The following is a 16,113-nucleotide window of genomic DNA, read 5'->3' as shown; positions in this document are numbered from 1 at the left end:
TATATAGATTAATTAGGCGAAGCACGTTCGATGTGTTTGTTTAGGACTCTATTGCTAGTTTTTCTTGTTCTCCCCATATCAAAGTTTTATTTACATGAACGTTTAACGAGTACCGTACCGCGTACGCAGTGTACACTTTTTTTTAAAAATAAGAACCAGTAAAATTTTTCCCAGACTCGGTGTTCTTCGGTGTTCTGTTTTAGCCGATTTTAGCCACAAAATGTTCTTATTTTGTTCTTATTTTTACACACTTTTAGGTAAAAATGGCACCAAATGACAGGTAGGTACACCTACTGTATTGTGGGATAGTGGGTAGCCACACCTACTGCAAAAGGTGCTGTACAGATTATACTGTATATTTTTTCTATTGAAAAAAAATAAAAACCTCATTTGACAATATATTTACCTCAGCCCCAATTGTTCTTATTTTGTTCTTCATTTTAAAGCAATTTCAGCCTCAGTGTTAATAATAATTTAAAAAGAGCTAATAAAAATAAAGTGTAATAGGACTTGCTATAGGCTTACGTCAAGACCGTGCCATGTAGAATAAATTTTTAAAACTTGATTGGCTGGCTGGCAGCTCAGTACAACTAGGTCTACATCGGGAATCGCGGGGCATGCCATTTCGATCAATTGATATATCGATCGAAAACCTTATTTGTAGGCACACCCTTTCCAAGATGTCAAGCCCCAAGTGACTCTTTCAAGTACTCGACGCAAACATAAATGTAAACCAATAATATCATGTCGCCAAAGTATGCTTCTATAATCAAAGGACTTTGATTTATTAGTAGCATACGCGGCTGGTGGGCCTGGCTTTATTTTTTTTATCGTAGGAGGCCTAATTGTCGTCGGTATATTCTATTTTTTGTGCAGCAAACAATTAGGCCTAGCTAGGCCCTACTTCGTCTTACTGTACGACATGATTAAATATAACCGCATTTATTGTACGGTACTAAACGCCCCGCGTTGAATTAAGCCCCCGCCCCACACCCACACACACCGTAACACACACACACACACACGCATTCTATCAATCTCTAGTAGAACTTACATTTTCTCTAACCTGGTTAGGATCAACTATGATCATACAATTGACGGTAATTCCTATGTGTTTATTTGAGTAGGCCTATCGTATCCATTTTACACAATTTTACACACACATAACCCTCCCCCCAAAAACCCCAAGAAAAGCCTCCCACGAATAAACGCACCTGAAAAAATTCTTCTCAACAACAAAGGCGTTTATTCGAGTAAATACGGTAACTGTGCGACGGCTACCAGTGGTATATATTATTAAACGTGTGTATGTAGCGCGTCCTGAGTCCCTTAACTTATTTTGGTGAGTTAAAAACGAATCCCATCTTCAGGTTCTATGGCCTAAAGATGACTCTCTCTGTTTATAAACCTGAGAAATAAAAAGAAAAGTTGATATTGGATGATACGATACGAAATATTTCATTTTCCATGTTTCCATGATAATTATCGTGGAAACTCGGAAACGCGGAAGGTCACTTTAAGCTTCCGTATTATACAGCAAAAAAAAAAAAAAAAAAAAAAAAAAATCCGGCAGCCGGTGAGGTCCACACCTTATTAATAAGATTACTTATAAATAATGACAACACATTCTTTAGTAACATAAGTATAGCAATCAAACCGTACAGCGGTACAAATTGTATTCTGTTGCAATTCAGCGTTTTTGCTGCTATTAGAGAATAAATAAAATGAATGAATTTGTTTTATAGAAAATTGTTGAACAAATTAAAGTTTGTATATAGCGCCCGCAATATTCAATAACCCCCCTACCCTACGCTTTTCCTCATGTGTGTTTTTGTGTTGTGTGATAGCACAATTTCAAAACATTAATTTTGATTTAAAATGTAACATTTGCGTAGCTAATAATTCGTGTATTTGAAAATGGCATCATATATGGATCTTCAAGGAGGCCACAGTAAGTACAAAGCTAAGTGAGTTTCTATATGAAGATACATGAAATCCTAGGCCTAGCTAGGCTAGCCTCTCCTTACGAATAATAACTTACCTAACCCTTCTTACAAATGTAAGTCCCCGGCACTGAATCATAATGCGAGAAATTGCCTAGCTAGGCCTACTAGGCCTATGCATAATCCTCATTGAAGGCCCTATCTAATAGTATGATGAAAGTATGTACGATTTACTTTTTTAAAACATTGTACAAAAAGAAGACCATACTGTTGTAGAGTTTTTTACTTGCATGGATGATACCAGGGAGGCTGGGAGAAAAAGCACAATTCGTCGGGGAGAAAAAAAATTATATGTATTTTACTCTAAAATCGATTAGGCCTAAATCAGCCTTTGAAACCCCTAAATTGTCAAAATTTTCTGGGGCTCCGCCCCCAGGACCACTTTCAAAACCTTTTAATCGAAGCTTGACCACTCCCATTTTGCTTTCGTCGGGGAGATCTGACCCCTCGTCGGGGGCTTCGGCCCCCGTCGGGGACTGCGAATCCCCCTCCCCTGTCTGGCAAATCCTGGCGTCACCTCTGTATCTGATATCAATTAATATATATTAACTCATAACTGTAACATATGCTTATTTATATTTGTCCTCAGGTAAAGTGTTCCTCTGGTATTCAGATCTTCCAACACGTCTGCCAGAGATCTGTAGAGCCCTACACCAGAAAGAGTTTCCATTGGCAACTAAGTCACTCCTTGACTGGATGGCCTCGTACTTCGTCCAGTGTCAGAATTTTCCACCTGGAAAATTCCCAAATAAGGATATTGTAATCCAGTTGCTGGATTTGTTCGTCTTTTACCAACCACTTGATGGATTTGTACCTAAGGTGACTTTTTTAAAAATACTTTTATATATATTTTTTAAAACCTAATAATAATCATCTTTCAGGGTTTTTACTAGTATGTCCCGACTAACGGTTGTCAAACAAAAATATGTGGGGGTGCCGCGCTCCCAGGGTCCTGTAAAGCTATGGAGAATAAATGATATATAAGAAAATTTTAGCTCCAAAAGGCACTTTTTTAAGGCTTTATTTTTAAGGTTCATTTATGTGCCTCTGCCCTACTTTTTGTGGATTGGCTTTCTGCGTCAAACTGTGAAGGAGACAGAATCTAACATTATTAAATTTCAAGATCAAAAAATAATGTGTATCTCTTTGTTGCTGAAATATCAAAGTGCAACATAAAATGAAATATGATATCACACTCGATATGTCATAGTTCACAAATATAAAAATTAAATATATACTACTATAATCTATATCTTCAGAGTCTTTAAATATCATACTGTATAAATTATCTTTAGAAGGCTACATAAGAAACTTGGTTTATATTGTGTTTTACTATCATTACATATTTAGTACCTACCAAGCCACCATGATTTATGGCCATTTTCCATCTTTCATTATGTAACTCTTTCTATTTCTATGTGTAGAAATAAATCTTTTTGTGATTAAAAAAAAAATTTTTTTATTATGGTGTTATTATGAATATTGTTATATAATTACCATAAATTTATTTTTATTTGTTTTTATTTAATAAAAATGTACTGTATTTCTAAAAAGTATTTATACCACAGTTTTATTATATAATTGATAAAAAAAATCATATTCAGAGTAAAGTTGTTCAAATCAAGTTTCAAGTTTGCTACGCAGCATTTACACAATATAAACAAATAGATAAATAATAATAATAATAATAATCTTTGAATAGGAACATGCTGTAATAATCGTATCAAGCATAGCTCATCAACTAAAAGTTCCTTTTGTTCAGTTGTATGGAAAAAGTGTTTGGTGGGATTCGAACCTGCAACTTCTCGCTGTCAAGGCGAGTATCGTGTCCATTAGACCACATAGGATATAGGCAAAGATTTAACCAGCTGGCACTGTCTCATACAACTTACTGAAATTTTCACACATACTGGAGCAGTGGTTAAGCTAGAGAAGTTCATAGGTCAAAGCTGGGAAATTGTAAATAATATTCTAGTCAAATGTTAAAGTTAAAATTATGTCTTTTTTATCCAACAGAAATTGACATCGCTAGACAGTCTACAGATTATCGAACTCTTGTGCCAATTCTTTAGTACTGGCAACAGCGCCCCCATAATGTACTCGGTGTTCGATGCGTTGTTTGGCTGCAGCCGTGACAGCAGATGCGATGCTCACCGGGGCAGAATGCTTAGTCAGCTCGCCTCTATGGCAGTCTCGGTGAAGTGTGTGCCGGTTCTAAACAACATTGCCATTTGGTTATACAATCAGGTATACCCATACATAGTCATGATTTTCCTTATATGGTCATGATATGTCACATTTGTTTTTGTCAAATAATATTTGATAGGCTCGACAGGGCTTCACATAAGAAGAGAGTTTACTCATTAATACTTTGTTTCCTTTAATATGAATAATGCTGATAGTATTTTGTCAACATCACTAAATGTTTTCTATCATCAGGAACTGATGAACTGGTGCCATATTGATGTACCGTAAATGCTTGGATAGCCCTCTGGCTCTTATAACATTTTTCGAGGCTTCAGTGCGGTGCTTATACAAAAATTTGGCAAGGCGCTTTCCAAGCCTGTTCCCTTGTTACCTAATTTATGTCTTCCCTTAGTTCAGTAGGCCTATCATAGTTCCTACTTCATCGTAAATAAATGTTTATAAGGCCGCTTGTGTCTTCATTGTGTTTTTTTATTAATTTTAACACTGTATACATTGTATTTAAAACCCTGTTTCTAAAAGTGTTTCATAACACAGAGGGTACTATACTCTCCATTAAGCTCCACGGCGCTTATTCGAGGGCGGTGCTTAGCGATAAATAATCGGGTTTGATGCGGCGTTTATTCAAGAGTGGCGCTTATTCAAGAGCAGCGCTTATTCGAGCATTTACGGTAGCCAAAAACGTGTTTTTTACTTTACAAATTGTTAATGTTCCTTTTTAAATGCCTTCAAGGAAATTCATTTCATTTCATGTGTTGCAACCAATTATCACACACATTTACCAGCCCTGCATATATAGGTCAAAAGAATTTCAATTTCAATTTTAATTCCTTTTTTAAAAATTCTTTTTGTCTCTTTATATAGGACTGCTCAAGTAATAGTTTAGCCATGGTGTCTTCAGTAATTCAAGATTTCTGTGTTCTTGTGCCGGAGTCTCTGAGTTCGCTTGAAGCTCTGATACTGGTGTGTCCTCAGTTTGCCTGTCAGTTCATGACAGCTGCCGTCCATCTCTTCTACCAAACCCAAGGTAACCAATAACATTGATCAACTGGAGTGTAGCTTCCTAGTTGACAGTGGTGGATTCAAGAGGGCCTAGTAAGACAGCCCAAGCCTCCCTTAATTTTTCAAAATTATAAAAAAAATAGAATAATTATAATCAAATTTAGGTCTGAGAGTGTGCTTTCCAGCCATCTCAAGGTGCCATAATCATAAATTTACTTACCTCAGCCCCAACCATGGCGGGGCTGAGGTAATCTAGACCCTCCAACTGTGAAAGTATATCCCTGGGCGCCATCTATTTTGAATTCTTTGATCCGCCATTGGTTGGAAATGCCTGTCTTCAGATCCTGTGGTTTGGGTGCGCATTTCAGATTTAAGTTTCTCTAAAATTCTTCTGTTATTTTATGTATAATAGCATCTTTGTCGATATATTACAGATATTAAAACTTAATAAATAAACTAAGTATGTAGTATATAAGTTTTAATAAATATTTTGTTCCTTGTTAGGGGGAAAACAAGCTCAAACGTTTTGAAATGTCAATTTTTTAATAACTGTTTTAAATGCAATTCGCAATAACATAACATGCATTTTTATTTCCTTGTTTTTCTTCATTATATTGAAAATTTCACGATGTAGGTCTCTAAATGAGGCTAAAACAGGGTTCTCACTCCGCTTGATGGTCATTGGCCGACACAATTTTATGGAAAACGCAATGCTGTGACATGCAATGGATCATTTTTAGTGACAATCCACTCAGACATCACATCATGACCATATATAGGCATGTCATGACCATATATAGGCACATCATGACCATATATAGGCACATCATGACTGTATACAATAGTCTGGACAGATCTTAATATCAATCAATAAGGCCCAAAAAACCCCCAAAAACATGTTTTTTCTAAGTGCAGTGACATTTTAAATCAGGTTTGAAATTTCTTTTATAATTCAGGCCTAGACATAATTCAAGTAGCTTTACTTCCTCTTATCACTCATCCCATGTATTTAGTTACTGCAGGGCTGAAATTTATGACTAAGGTATCACATTTGCTAATTGAAGCTTGAAAAAATAGCCTTTTCAAATATACTTGTATGTAGGTCTCCTTTGTAAACAAAAGAAAAATCATATAACTTTATATGAATTTTTTGCTAGTAAGGTTTGGGCAACAGAAACTTTTTTGGGCTAAATGCCTGGCAGAGTATGGTAGCGTTACGCGACAGCAAAAATACTCGGTCGCGCTATGCAGTCTATTTACACAGCGCGACAACAGCCATGATGGAAGCAACTGTTGTGGCTTGTTCTGCGGTCTACATGCTCAGCGAAGGATGATCGAAGTAGGTGATTGGCCAGAATATTTGTTGTCGTGCAACAGTCTTCGAAAAAGAACATTATTCTATGCTGCACGGCACGTCGTACTGTCGCATAGTTGTGTTGCGTTAGGTGTGAATTACTATAAAGAACATAGTAGGTGCTATTTTGTCTGCCGCTGTCATGTGCCTCTGTGGTGCTCTGTGTAAGTAGGTCCTAATAATCAAGAGCATCATGGATTCAAAATAAGCAAATTTGTAGTTGAAATAATGTCAAGGACTTGGCTTCATGGTCAGTGTTAAAAAAAGTGTTCTACACTTTTTTTTGCATTTAATATCAGGACATTAATTGTAATTTTACTTTGAATCATAATGCCAGCAGATGACAGCCAATTTACACATGATTCTTAATGGGTTTTTTAATATTTTATATTTCAACGTTGTTAGATTAAACTTGTTTAAAGATATACTGCCATTTAAGTTTAATATAAACATAAAATTAAAAAAAAATTAATTTCTCAAATTTTGTATATCAATAAATTTTAAGCTGTCGACTGAAAATTATTCTGTAGCAATAACACATTTTCCTTAAGAGTTGACAGACTTCTTTTTATAAAAAAAAATATTGCTGTAGTCTTTGCATGCTCTTAAATTTCTGTCATCAAATTTATGTATGTTTGAAGTAAAACATAAGCTTTAAATCATTGAATTCTGATGTTTATGATCTGTAAAAATTGGTAACTTAGTGTGCTTCTTCTAGAGTTTCATTTGTTTTTCTCAAATGTTACTTGTCAAATTATTCACTCAACAAAAATAGACTTAAGTTATAGGTAAAAATAGGCTCTGGAGGAAAAACAAGGCGTTTCCCACAAAAAACAAGAATGCCTGAGGTATTATATAAAAGGATACAGTAATAATTTCAATTTTCATTGCTGTTGCTCTGTCTCTTATACACATCTAGATGTGTATAAGAGACAGCTATTTATGATTGATATATAAAAAGTGACATCTATTTCTCTTTTTTTTGCATGCAGGTCCTCAATTACAAGTTCCGAACTCAATTCCTAACAATTTACTGGAAGTGTTCTCAAAATGGTTGGATCAGGATTACTCTTTGTGTATCGCATCGATCCAGTCACCTCTGCCACGAGTTCCTTCATTTCGTGATCCGATGGGCTACATGTCCCGTTATATGTGTACGTACATTTCAGCCCTACCAGGACTTGTGAACTGCTGCGTCGTAGGCAATCTGGGAAGACCCACGAGTAAAGGTCCCAACTCTGAAATTGAGGAAAAAACTCATGTGTATTCGCGGTTGCTGTTTGGTATTTTACAGACTCTTTTGCAAGCTCAGCTTCTGAAGAAAGGCCAGCCACAGCATCGTGTGCCAAAAGAACTCATTGATGTTCTGCAAAGGTTGCTGACGGCAGAGAATTTGAAAAGGATTGTTGAATCATTTAAGAGAATTGTCAAAGATTGCAACCTCTTGCCAGACTCGGAAGAAGTGCAGGCTTCTCTGGACCGATTCGCTCAAGTGCTTCAGGTTGCCTTGGCAACAGGGACCACCCATTGTTCAAGGGGTAAGGTGTACAATGAAATTACTCAATCTCATTATGTATTATAAAGAATAATCAGTTTTGCAATTATCATTATGTTTCTATAATACATTTCATGCATAAAGTTATATTATTCTTTTGTGTCTGGATTCAATATTTCGACATTAATTATGTCATCATCAGGAATCTTGTTTATTCTTGTTCATTTCTTTTTAACCTTTTATACCTCACACACACTCCTATGACCTTCTTGAACCTCCTTAAATTTTCGCTTCTAGCCTTATTTCCCAAAACTGCCTTCTCTCCACCTTGCAGTCATACCAGTGTTAAAACTTATAGATTTATAATTTTGCAATCACCATCCTTAGAAACCACCAATTGCTCAAGGGTTTAGCTGTACTGTGAAATTAATCAACATTATTATTATAAAAGAATAATCAATGTTTTGCATTTTATTACTGTTTCTATAATATTATATTTCATGCATAAGTTTAATCATAGAGTATACATAATTGCAAGAGATCTGACTGCCCTGATTTTTGACTGCACATATGAAACGTTAAAAAAAAGTACTTCCACACGATGGGGAGCACCCTATTAGAATTCGTGTCAGACCTCTTGCTGTTTTATACTCTTTGGTTTAATGTATGTTATTCTTGTCTGTTTTAAGAATACCATTCTTTTCCAAACTTTCTCCCATTGGCGGATCCAAGAATTTGAAATAGAGGGGTGGGGGGCCAGGGAGTGACTTTCACAGATATAGGGTCCATCCACCTAAGCCCCACCATGGTTAGAGCTAAGGGTAGAAAATTTATGATTATGGTACCTCATATGGCAGGAAATGGCACTCTCAGATTTAAATTTAATTATTTTATTTATTCTATCATTTTAAAAAATATATATATTTTTAAATTTATGTATATAGTTTCTTTCACCTTCCTGGCCTCTTTATGTTCCCTATTCTTCTTCATTTCTTTTCAGTCTTTTGTACCTTGCTCACTCCTACTACCCCCCTCTTGAACTGCCTGCAATTGCCCATTCTCAGTAGCCTTAATTTATACCCTAAAGCAGCCTTCTGTCTGCCTCACAATTAATCACCAGTGGCAATTATACATTTTATAGACGTAACATTTCATAATTACCATCCTTAGAAACCATTAGTGCTATCTATAATAATAAACATTGTATTGATTTTTTTCTTTATAAATAATTTGATTCATAATAAAAAAACATTAGCTCATAAAAGAGGGATTCTGTTATAAGAGACAAAAATATCATCAGCCTGTCTAAGCCTGAATCATAGGCATCAGCCCACAGATTACCTGGAATTGGGTACTACAAATAAATCTATATTGCCATATAAAAAAATGATTGAGACAAGACACATTTATTAGTTGTTTTTTTTTTGTAAAATGATACCTAGATGATCTTGCCGCACTACAATAAGAGATATCAAATTGATTGTATAATAAAACAGAAAGGTATCCACCAAAATTCTAACATTCACAAAAAGAAGAATGCCTGAGGTATTATATAATAAGGATAATAATTGCATTGCTTTTGCTTGCAGGATCAATACTGTGGACTATTTTACGATTATCACCACTAACTGTCACAATTATCCCTGGCACAAAATCCATAATATCCTCTCTCTACTGTATCTGTTCCGTTTTCCCACAAAAAACAAGAATGCCTGAGGTATTATATAAAAGGATACAGTAATAATTTCAATTTTCATTGCTGTTGCTTGCAGGATCAAAACTGTGGACTATTTTAGAATTATCACCACTAATGAACTGTCTCAACCTCCCCTGGCACAAAATCCATATTATCCTCCCTCTGTCTCTCCTGTTTTACCACGCTTTTCTTCTGTTTTTTTTTTTTTCTTCTGCTTTTCTGTAATTTCTAACCTGCAAAGTTAGTTTCAGTTTATTTCCCTAGACAACACAAAGGGGATTTAAACTTGTCGATCTAATTGTTAATGTTAAAAACTATTAAAACTTTTGTGTAAATTAAAATGTATTTAGGTTTCAATGCTTTAATTCAAAACGATTTTACGTTTTTCAGGAAATGTACTGGACATATGCAAGGGGCTACCAAATAATCGGTAAGATTTGAAGACACATGTCATCATTATCACTACGCTTTTATTATTGACTTTGCGTAAATATTCAGTTCATGGACATGCAAATTGGAACATGAACATGTGTCAGTAGGACACTTATTAAGCAGTTGGTGTACTGTAGGTAGTTTCACCACATTGCATATGTCCTTGGGAAAGACGTGTTGAAATAAGTTTGTCTGACTTCACCCGTACACAGTGGTGGCGCCAAGATTTGCCCGACGGGTGATCCACGACAAGAGCAAAGTCAATCGAAATATTTCGCAATTGGTCGGAAGGGGGTGGGGCGAACCGCCTGAAAACGTTGACAATTTAGGGGTTTCAAAGGCTTATTTAATCAAGTCTACTAATATTTAGAAAATACATACACCCCTGCCCATACATAATTATAGGTACTTGGTAGGTTTTAAACTCTACTACTCATCAAGTAGTTTGGTGCAGTGGTTGCTGCTCTACTTGTCAACCCTTAGGTCGGAGGTTCAATCCTTTGCTCTGCATTTCGCTTGTGTCTGTAGGGAAGGCACTTTACCTATGGTTATCTCTCTCTCCACTCAGGAGTACAAGTGGGTACCTGGTAGTTTCAAACACAAAATACACAGATTATTTGCTTCAATATTATGGAATTCTTCCCAGGGAGCTACGTTTGTTCATTCCTTCTCATGGTATATTTTCTTTAAACAAATTCACAAACATACAAATGGTAACGATAAATAGTTTAAATAATGATTGCTGAATATAACATTGTAGTAGAAACTAAATTGTGTTATAAATTTTTTTACTTCAAGTTTTAAAGCACAGATACAAGGCATGGTGCTTCCATTTTGCTCCGATATACAGTATTTATAAGCGGCAGAGGGTTAGGACAGTGTTAATTGCCTTCATTCAAAGGATTCTAACTCCAAACAAACATAGTTCCTCATCTAGTAGGCCTATTATACCTGTCTCTTATACACATCTAGATGTGTATAAGAGCTCGACCTTAGAGGCCTTGTTAGCATAAAGCGCTATACAGATGATTGCCTTATGCTGAGGCAACTACACAACTAGGAATACTCACTAGCTCACTAGGGAAAAGAGAAAGTTACACATTGTATATGGCTATATTTGTATTCAGTATGAACTGGGATTATCTGTGCCTCCTAGATTAATATTTAATTAGGATTCAAATTGTGTGAAACCAAGAAGTTGCTTTTCCTCATTAAAATTTTTACTGTTTTGATGAAATTTGTTGTTATAGAAATGCAAAATACTTCAGTAATCAAATCAATAAATGCTTTATGCTTTTGGTGAGGAAGAAGTAAATATCGGGAAAGCTTTTAGCGATGGCGAAATAAAGAAAATTTGAATTTTTTTCCAAAAATGAAATTATTTTTTGGATGATATATGCATGAACGTGCATGAAAAGGAGCTTAAAATGCATTGACAGGCAGTTTCAAATCTTTTTTGGATGATATATGCATGAACTGGCAAAAACAAAATTTATATTTAATTTGAAATTATTATCAACGCTTGACGGTTTTACAAAATAAATATAGTCGCACCTTGCCACACCAGTTCACATGCAAAACTAAACTACGTGCAAACACACACGCATCCACCACCCATAACATGACATGTGATGCATACGCCTACCTTTTCAAAGGAGCTTAGAATACATTGACAGGCAATTTCAAATCTTTCCTCGTTAAAGTACTTAAATTAATATGAAGTCTTTGACGTATTTGTCGATTTATGATTTAAAACGTTCGCCACCAGGCCTCATCAGTGGATCGATGTAGATGAATGATTATTCGATTGATGATTAAATTACAGAATTCAAAAGAGAGAAAAAACTATCACGCAAAAAAATGATTATTCACAAGAAATTATTAATCTGATTGTCATGGGATGCTTATAGAAAATTACTTATTGTCTCTAGGCCATAAGGTTTTGTCATTTTGATGTGTTGTGTTAACGTGGTGATGTATTTGGATGACACTCACAGAAACTAGGGCATCCTTATTAATTTTTTGTTCTTTATCTGAGCTTACATGAGTCGCATTTTGTATTTTCCGCGATATAATTATACACAAAACGTGTACGCATCAGTGCCACAAAAGTGAAATTTCGTTGACCTGTTGTCAAGATTGAGCAACAGTGTTTGGGTTTTTAAAAAAAATTTTTTTTTTTTTTTTTTATCATTCCTGATGATGACATAATTAATGTCGAAATATTGAATCCCAACACGATGGCGTGTATTTCAATACTTGGAGTATGTATTATACTTTCTTATCTGAGATTAATCAGTGGACCTTTCGGTTTTTAAAAATTTTATTTGGTGTGGCAAAGCCACCTTTATTTGCCACAAGTGCAAAAAAAAAATCACAAATGTTGAAAATAATAAAGAAAAGTAATTTGTAATTACAACAATACACAACATTGATTGATTATGAATCAATTACATTTTTCAGTAAAGTAATTTTGTAATTACAACAATACACAACATTGATTGATTATGAATCAATTACATTTTTCAGTAAAGTAATTTGTAATTACAACAATACACAACATTGATTGATTATGAATCAATTACATTTTTCAGTAAAGTAATTTGTAATTACAACAATACACAACATTGATTGATTATGAATCAGTTACATTTTTCAGTAAACTCCCATCTTTTAGAAAAAAATATCTTCTTTGCTGTTAACAAGGGCAATATATTTCTCCATTTCATAGTATTTTTTTACTTCAAGTTTTAAAGCACAGATACAAGGCATGGTGCTTCCATTTTGCTCCGATATACAGTATTTATAAGCGGCAGAGGGTTAGGACAGTGTTAATTGCCTTCATTCAAAGGATTCTAACTCCAAACAAACATAGTTCCTCATCTAGTAGGCCTATTATACAGTAGTTAAATTACAAGTATTTTTAAGCCATGTTAAAACTTTACTCCAAAAATGGAAACTAACATGACACGAGAAAAAAATGTGTTCGAATGTTTCTTCACTTCCTTTGCAAAAGGTACACGTATTGTTTTCCAATCACTGATTTTGAATAAAAATGATTTAACACCTGAAATCCTGTGAATGATTCTGTATTGAAACCATCTTAATTTAACATCATTATTACAACTGGAAAGTGACATTTGACACAGTTTCCCAAATATTTTTGTTATTTTAAATTCCTATACCTCTCTGCCATTTTTCTTTATATCTTTTCTTATAAACCAAGTTAGAACAAAATACCTCATACATTCTCCTAGACCCTTTATGGTTGTCAAGCAAAAAAAAAAAAATGGAAGCTCCTTGCTCCATTCAGATATCAGCATAGTTTCCCATCTGACAATTCAAAATATGACAACACAAGCACCTGCTATAATGTGTTCTTATACGTTGCTGGACAAAATGTGTGAAAGGTAGCAGTAAATTTTAATATAGGACTTTTTGTAATTTGCAACTTTTTGATGGAGAATTGAAAGAAAAATTGTTGAGATCAATCTGATGCATATTTTTTATTTTTTCAAAATTATGAGTAAATTGATGTTGCAGACATATCTTCATACATTACTTCAAATGGACATGTACACCCCTATTTGGTCATTTGTTCATATTGTACTCTTAGGTGTAGAGACAAATGTAGTTTCCAAAACAAAAGTAAATGGCCAATGTGTGATTCGATCCCCGACCTTACGGTTGAGAGCTGGAATCATCCACTTTCAAATAAGTTATTGTTAAATTACTTCTTCTTGATCTTTCAGATTACTTAATCTCATCCTGTCTCATAGCAACAAACTAGAGGTATCCCAGAAGGCATCAGCCAGTCCTCAGAAGCAAGGCTTAGCAGTACCAATGCAGCATTGATCCTTTGTTAAAGACTCGAGGGTCAGACATACAGTAGATGAGGTCAAGATAGCAGATTAAACATTGACCAGATATATATGCTATATATGCTGTCTAGGCCTAGTACCCAATTCACATGCGACAAAATGTTTACCCGGGACACATGCTAAATGTTATAGATTTTCCCGGTTATGCCCACAGTGTTCACACAGTTGATACGCAGACAGTGAACATGTGTGCGAGGCTACAGTGAAAGCTAAGCTGTGTCTCACGGACATACACAGATTCATATACATTTTATCTCGGAAGTGTTCTGAACCTCTGCAATTTCTGTTTTTTTTTTTTTTTTTTTTCGGTAATTATTATACGAGTTGCAAAGTAATCTTTGGCGGATGTGCTTCACACACAGATGCATTGTAGCAGGGAAGAGGGAACGCTTGGTAAATTTTTCCTAACACGTGTACATTTTGTCTCGTGTGAATTGGGTATTATTATATTACTGTACTGCAGGAGTGGGCATAAAAATGAGTCGGAGGACTGAAGTGAAGGTTGCATGCCAAAATAGTGGGTGTTTTTAAATCTGCTTTATGCCCGGTTTTGATGTTACTTTACATATATTCAACATTAAAATGGAGTTTTTCTTGCCAACGATGGAAGGCGTGCTATACATGGAGACTTGTTAATTCATTTTCGCGATAACTATTTTAGGTACCCGAACAATTGCGCGTACTAGAGGCGTGGATTACTTCGGTCAGTGACAAAGAAATTTCGCAGGCAATTCTGTCATGAGTGTTTTTCCTATGCCCTGTTGTCATGGCAATGAGTTTTTTTTTATGGTGACAAAAACCACAGCATCAACGGTGTTAAAGATTTTTTAGGTTTTTATCAACCACCCTTTCATCAGGTCGAACTAAAGATTAATGTATAACAATGAAAATATGTAGCGAGGTTGATTTAAGAAATGGCGTAATACTTCTTTTTACATTACACATCACATCAGACAAGCAACCAATCTGGGTTGTACAATAGTCATAACAGTAATTGTATTTTTTTTTAAAGTTATGGCAGTAATCAAAATTTGAAATATTACCATCAATCATGTGATGAAAATTGTTTGGGTAGCAATTACAGTTTAAATGTACAGCAATAAACATGAAGACAGTATTTTATTTTTAAATTAAAAAAAAAAGCTTTAAAAAAGGATTCTTAATAAAAAAACAAAAAAACTACAAGCTTTCTTTCACACAGTAAACTCGAGTCACCAGATAAAGGTTACTGTGTAAAGGAAAGCAAGTATGAGTGACAGCAGAACATTTTGAAGGCACAAACACAGCAATTGAATGAATTTGGTCATGAAATGACAACATCAGTAGCGGCTCCATTGAGGAGCTGGTCCTACGGACATGACATTAAGAAAGTTTCCACCAGGGCCTTTTCCCCTGAAACCAATGTTCTCTATATATAAATCTATGATACTTGGAGAGTGGGGAGCTGATCGCATGATAACACAATGATCTCTATAACCAAGTCTATGAGACTCGGTGTGTAGAGTGCTGATTACATGATAACTCAAAGATATTGAGTAATTAAGTTTACTTTAGAGACCAGGCCCTCCCATCAAGATTATTCTATTAAAGATTATCAATAAAGAATAAGAATAAGAATGATCTCTATAACCAAGTCTATGAGACTTGGAGAGTGTACAGCTGAACACATGATAACTCTGCCATCTCTATAACCAAGTCTATAAGACTTGGAGAGTGAAGAGCTGATCACACGATAACTCAATGACGACAACTCAAAGTCTTTGAGACTCTGGCTATGTTCTCACACATGGCTGCTAACGGTTAGCAGGATCCGGATCCTGCTAACCATTAGCTGCCATGTGTCCATACTAGAAAATCCCGATAAGAAACTGGAAATTGTAAACGTGCGTGCGCGATTGGTTGATGATAGAAAGACGCTCAACTTGCTAACCGATAGCGCTTGTAACCGTTAGCGGTATCCGGATACTGCTAACGGTTAGCGCTAACCGATCGGGCGTTTTTACGCAGGTACTAACGGTTAGCGCTAACAGTTAGCTCCCGATCCG

The 16,113-nt window shown here is 35.3% G+C and overlaps 1 protein-coding gene across 1 annotated transcript; it reads left to right on the top strand.

Moving 5' to 3' along the window:
• The first annotated feature begins 1,794 nt into the window (after positions 1 to 1,794).
• On the top strand, positions 1,795 to 14,688 carry LOC117120596 (uncharacterized protein C7orf26-like). Its single transcript, XM_033265625.1, has 7 exons — positions 1,795 to 1,951; positions 2,593 to 2,822; positions 4,020 to 4,250; positions 5,073 to 5,235; positions 7,557 to 8,102; positions 10,146 to 10,185; positions 13,940 to 14,688. Exons 1-7 carry the CDS (start codon positions 1,918 to 1,920, stop codon positions 14,040 to 14,042), a joined length of 1,347 nt encoding a protein of 448 aa, XP_033121516.1. The 5' UTR covers positions 1,795 to 1,917; the 3' UTR covers positions 14,043 to 14,688.
• The last annotated feature ends 1,425 nt before the right edge of the window (positions 14,689 to 16,113 follow it).

Source organism: Anneissia japonica, unplaced genomic scaffold (genome assembly GCF_011630105.1).
Source record: "Anneissia japonica isolate Jap-2015-1 unplaced genomic scaffold, ASM1163010v1 scaffold3474_len973312_cov172, whole genome shotgun sequence".
NCBI classification, from domain to species: domain Eukaryota; kingdom Metazoa; phylum Echinodermata; class Crinoidea; order Comatulida; family Comatulidae; genus Anneissia; species Anneissia japonica.
The sequence above is the reverse complement of the archived record's forward strand: the minus strand, read 5'-3'. Positions and strand labels throughout refer to the sequence as shown.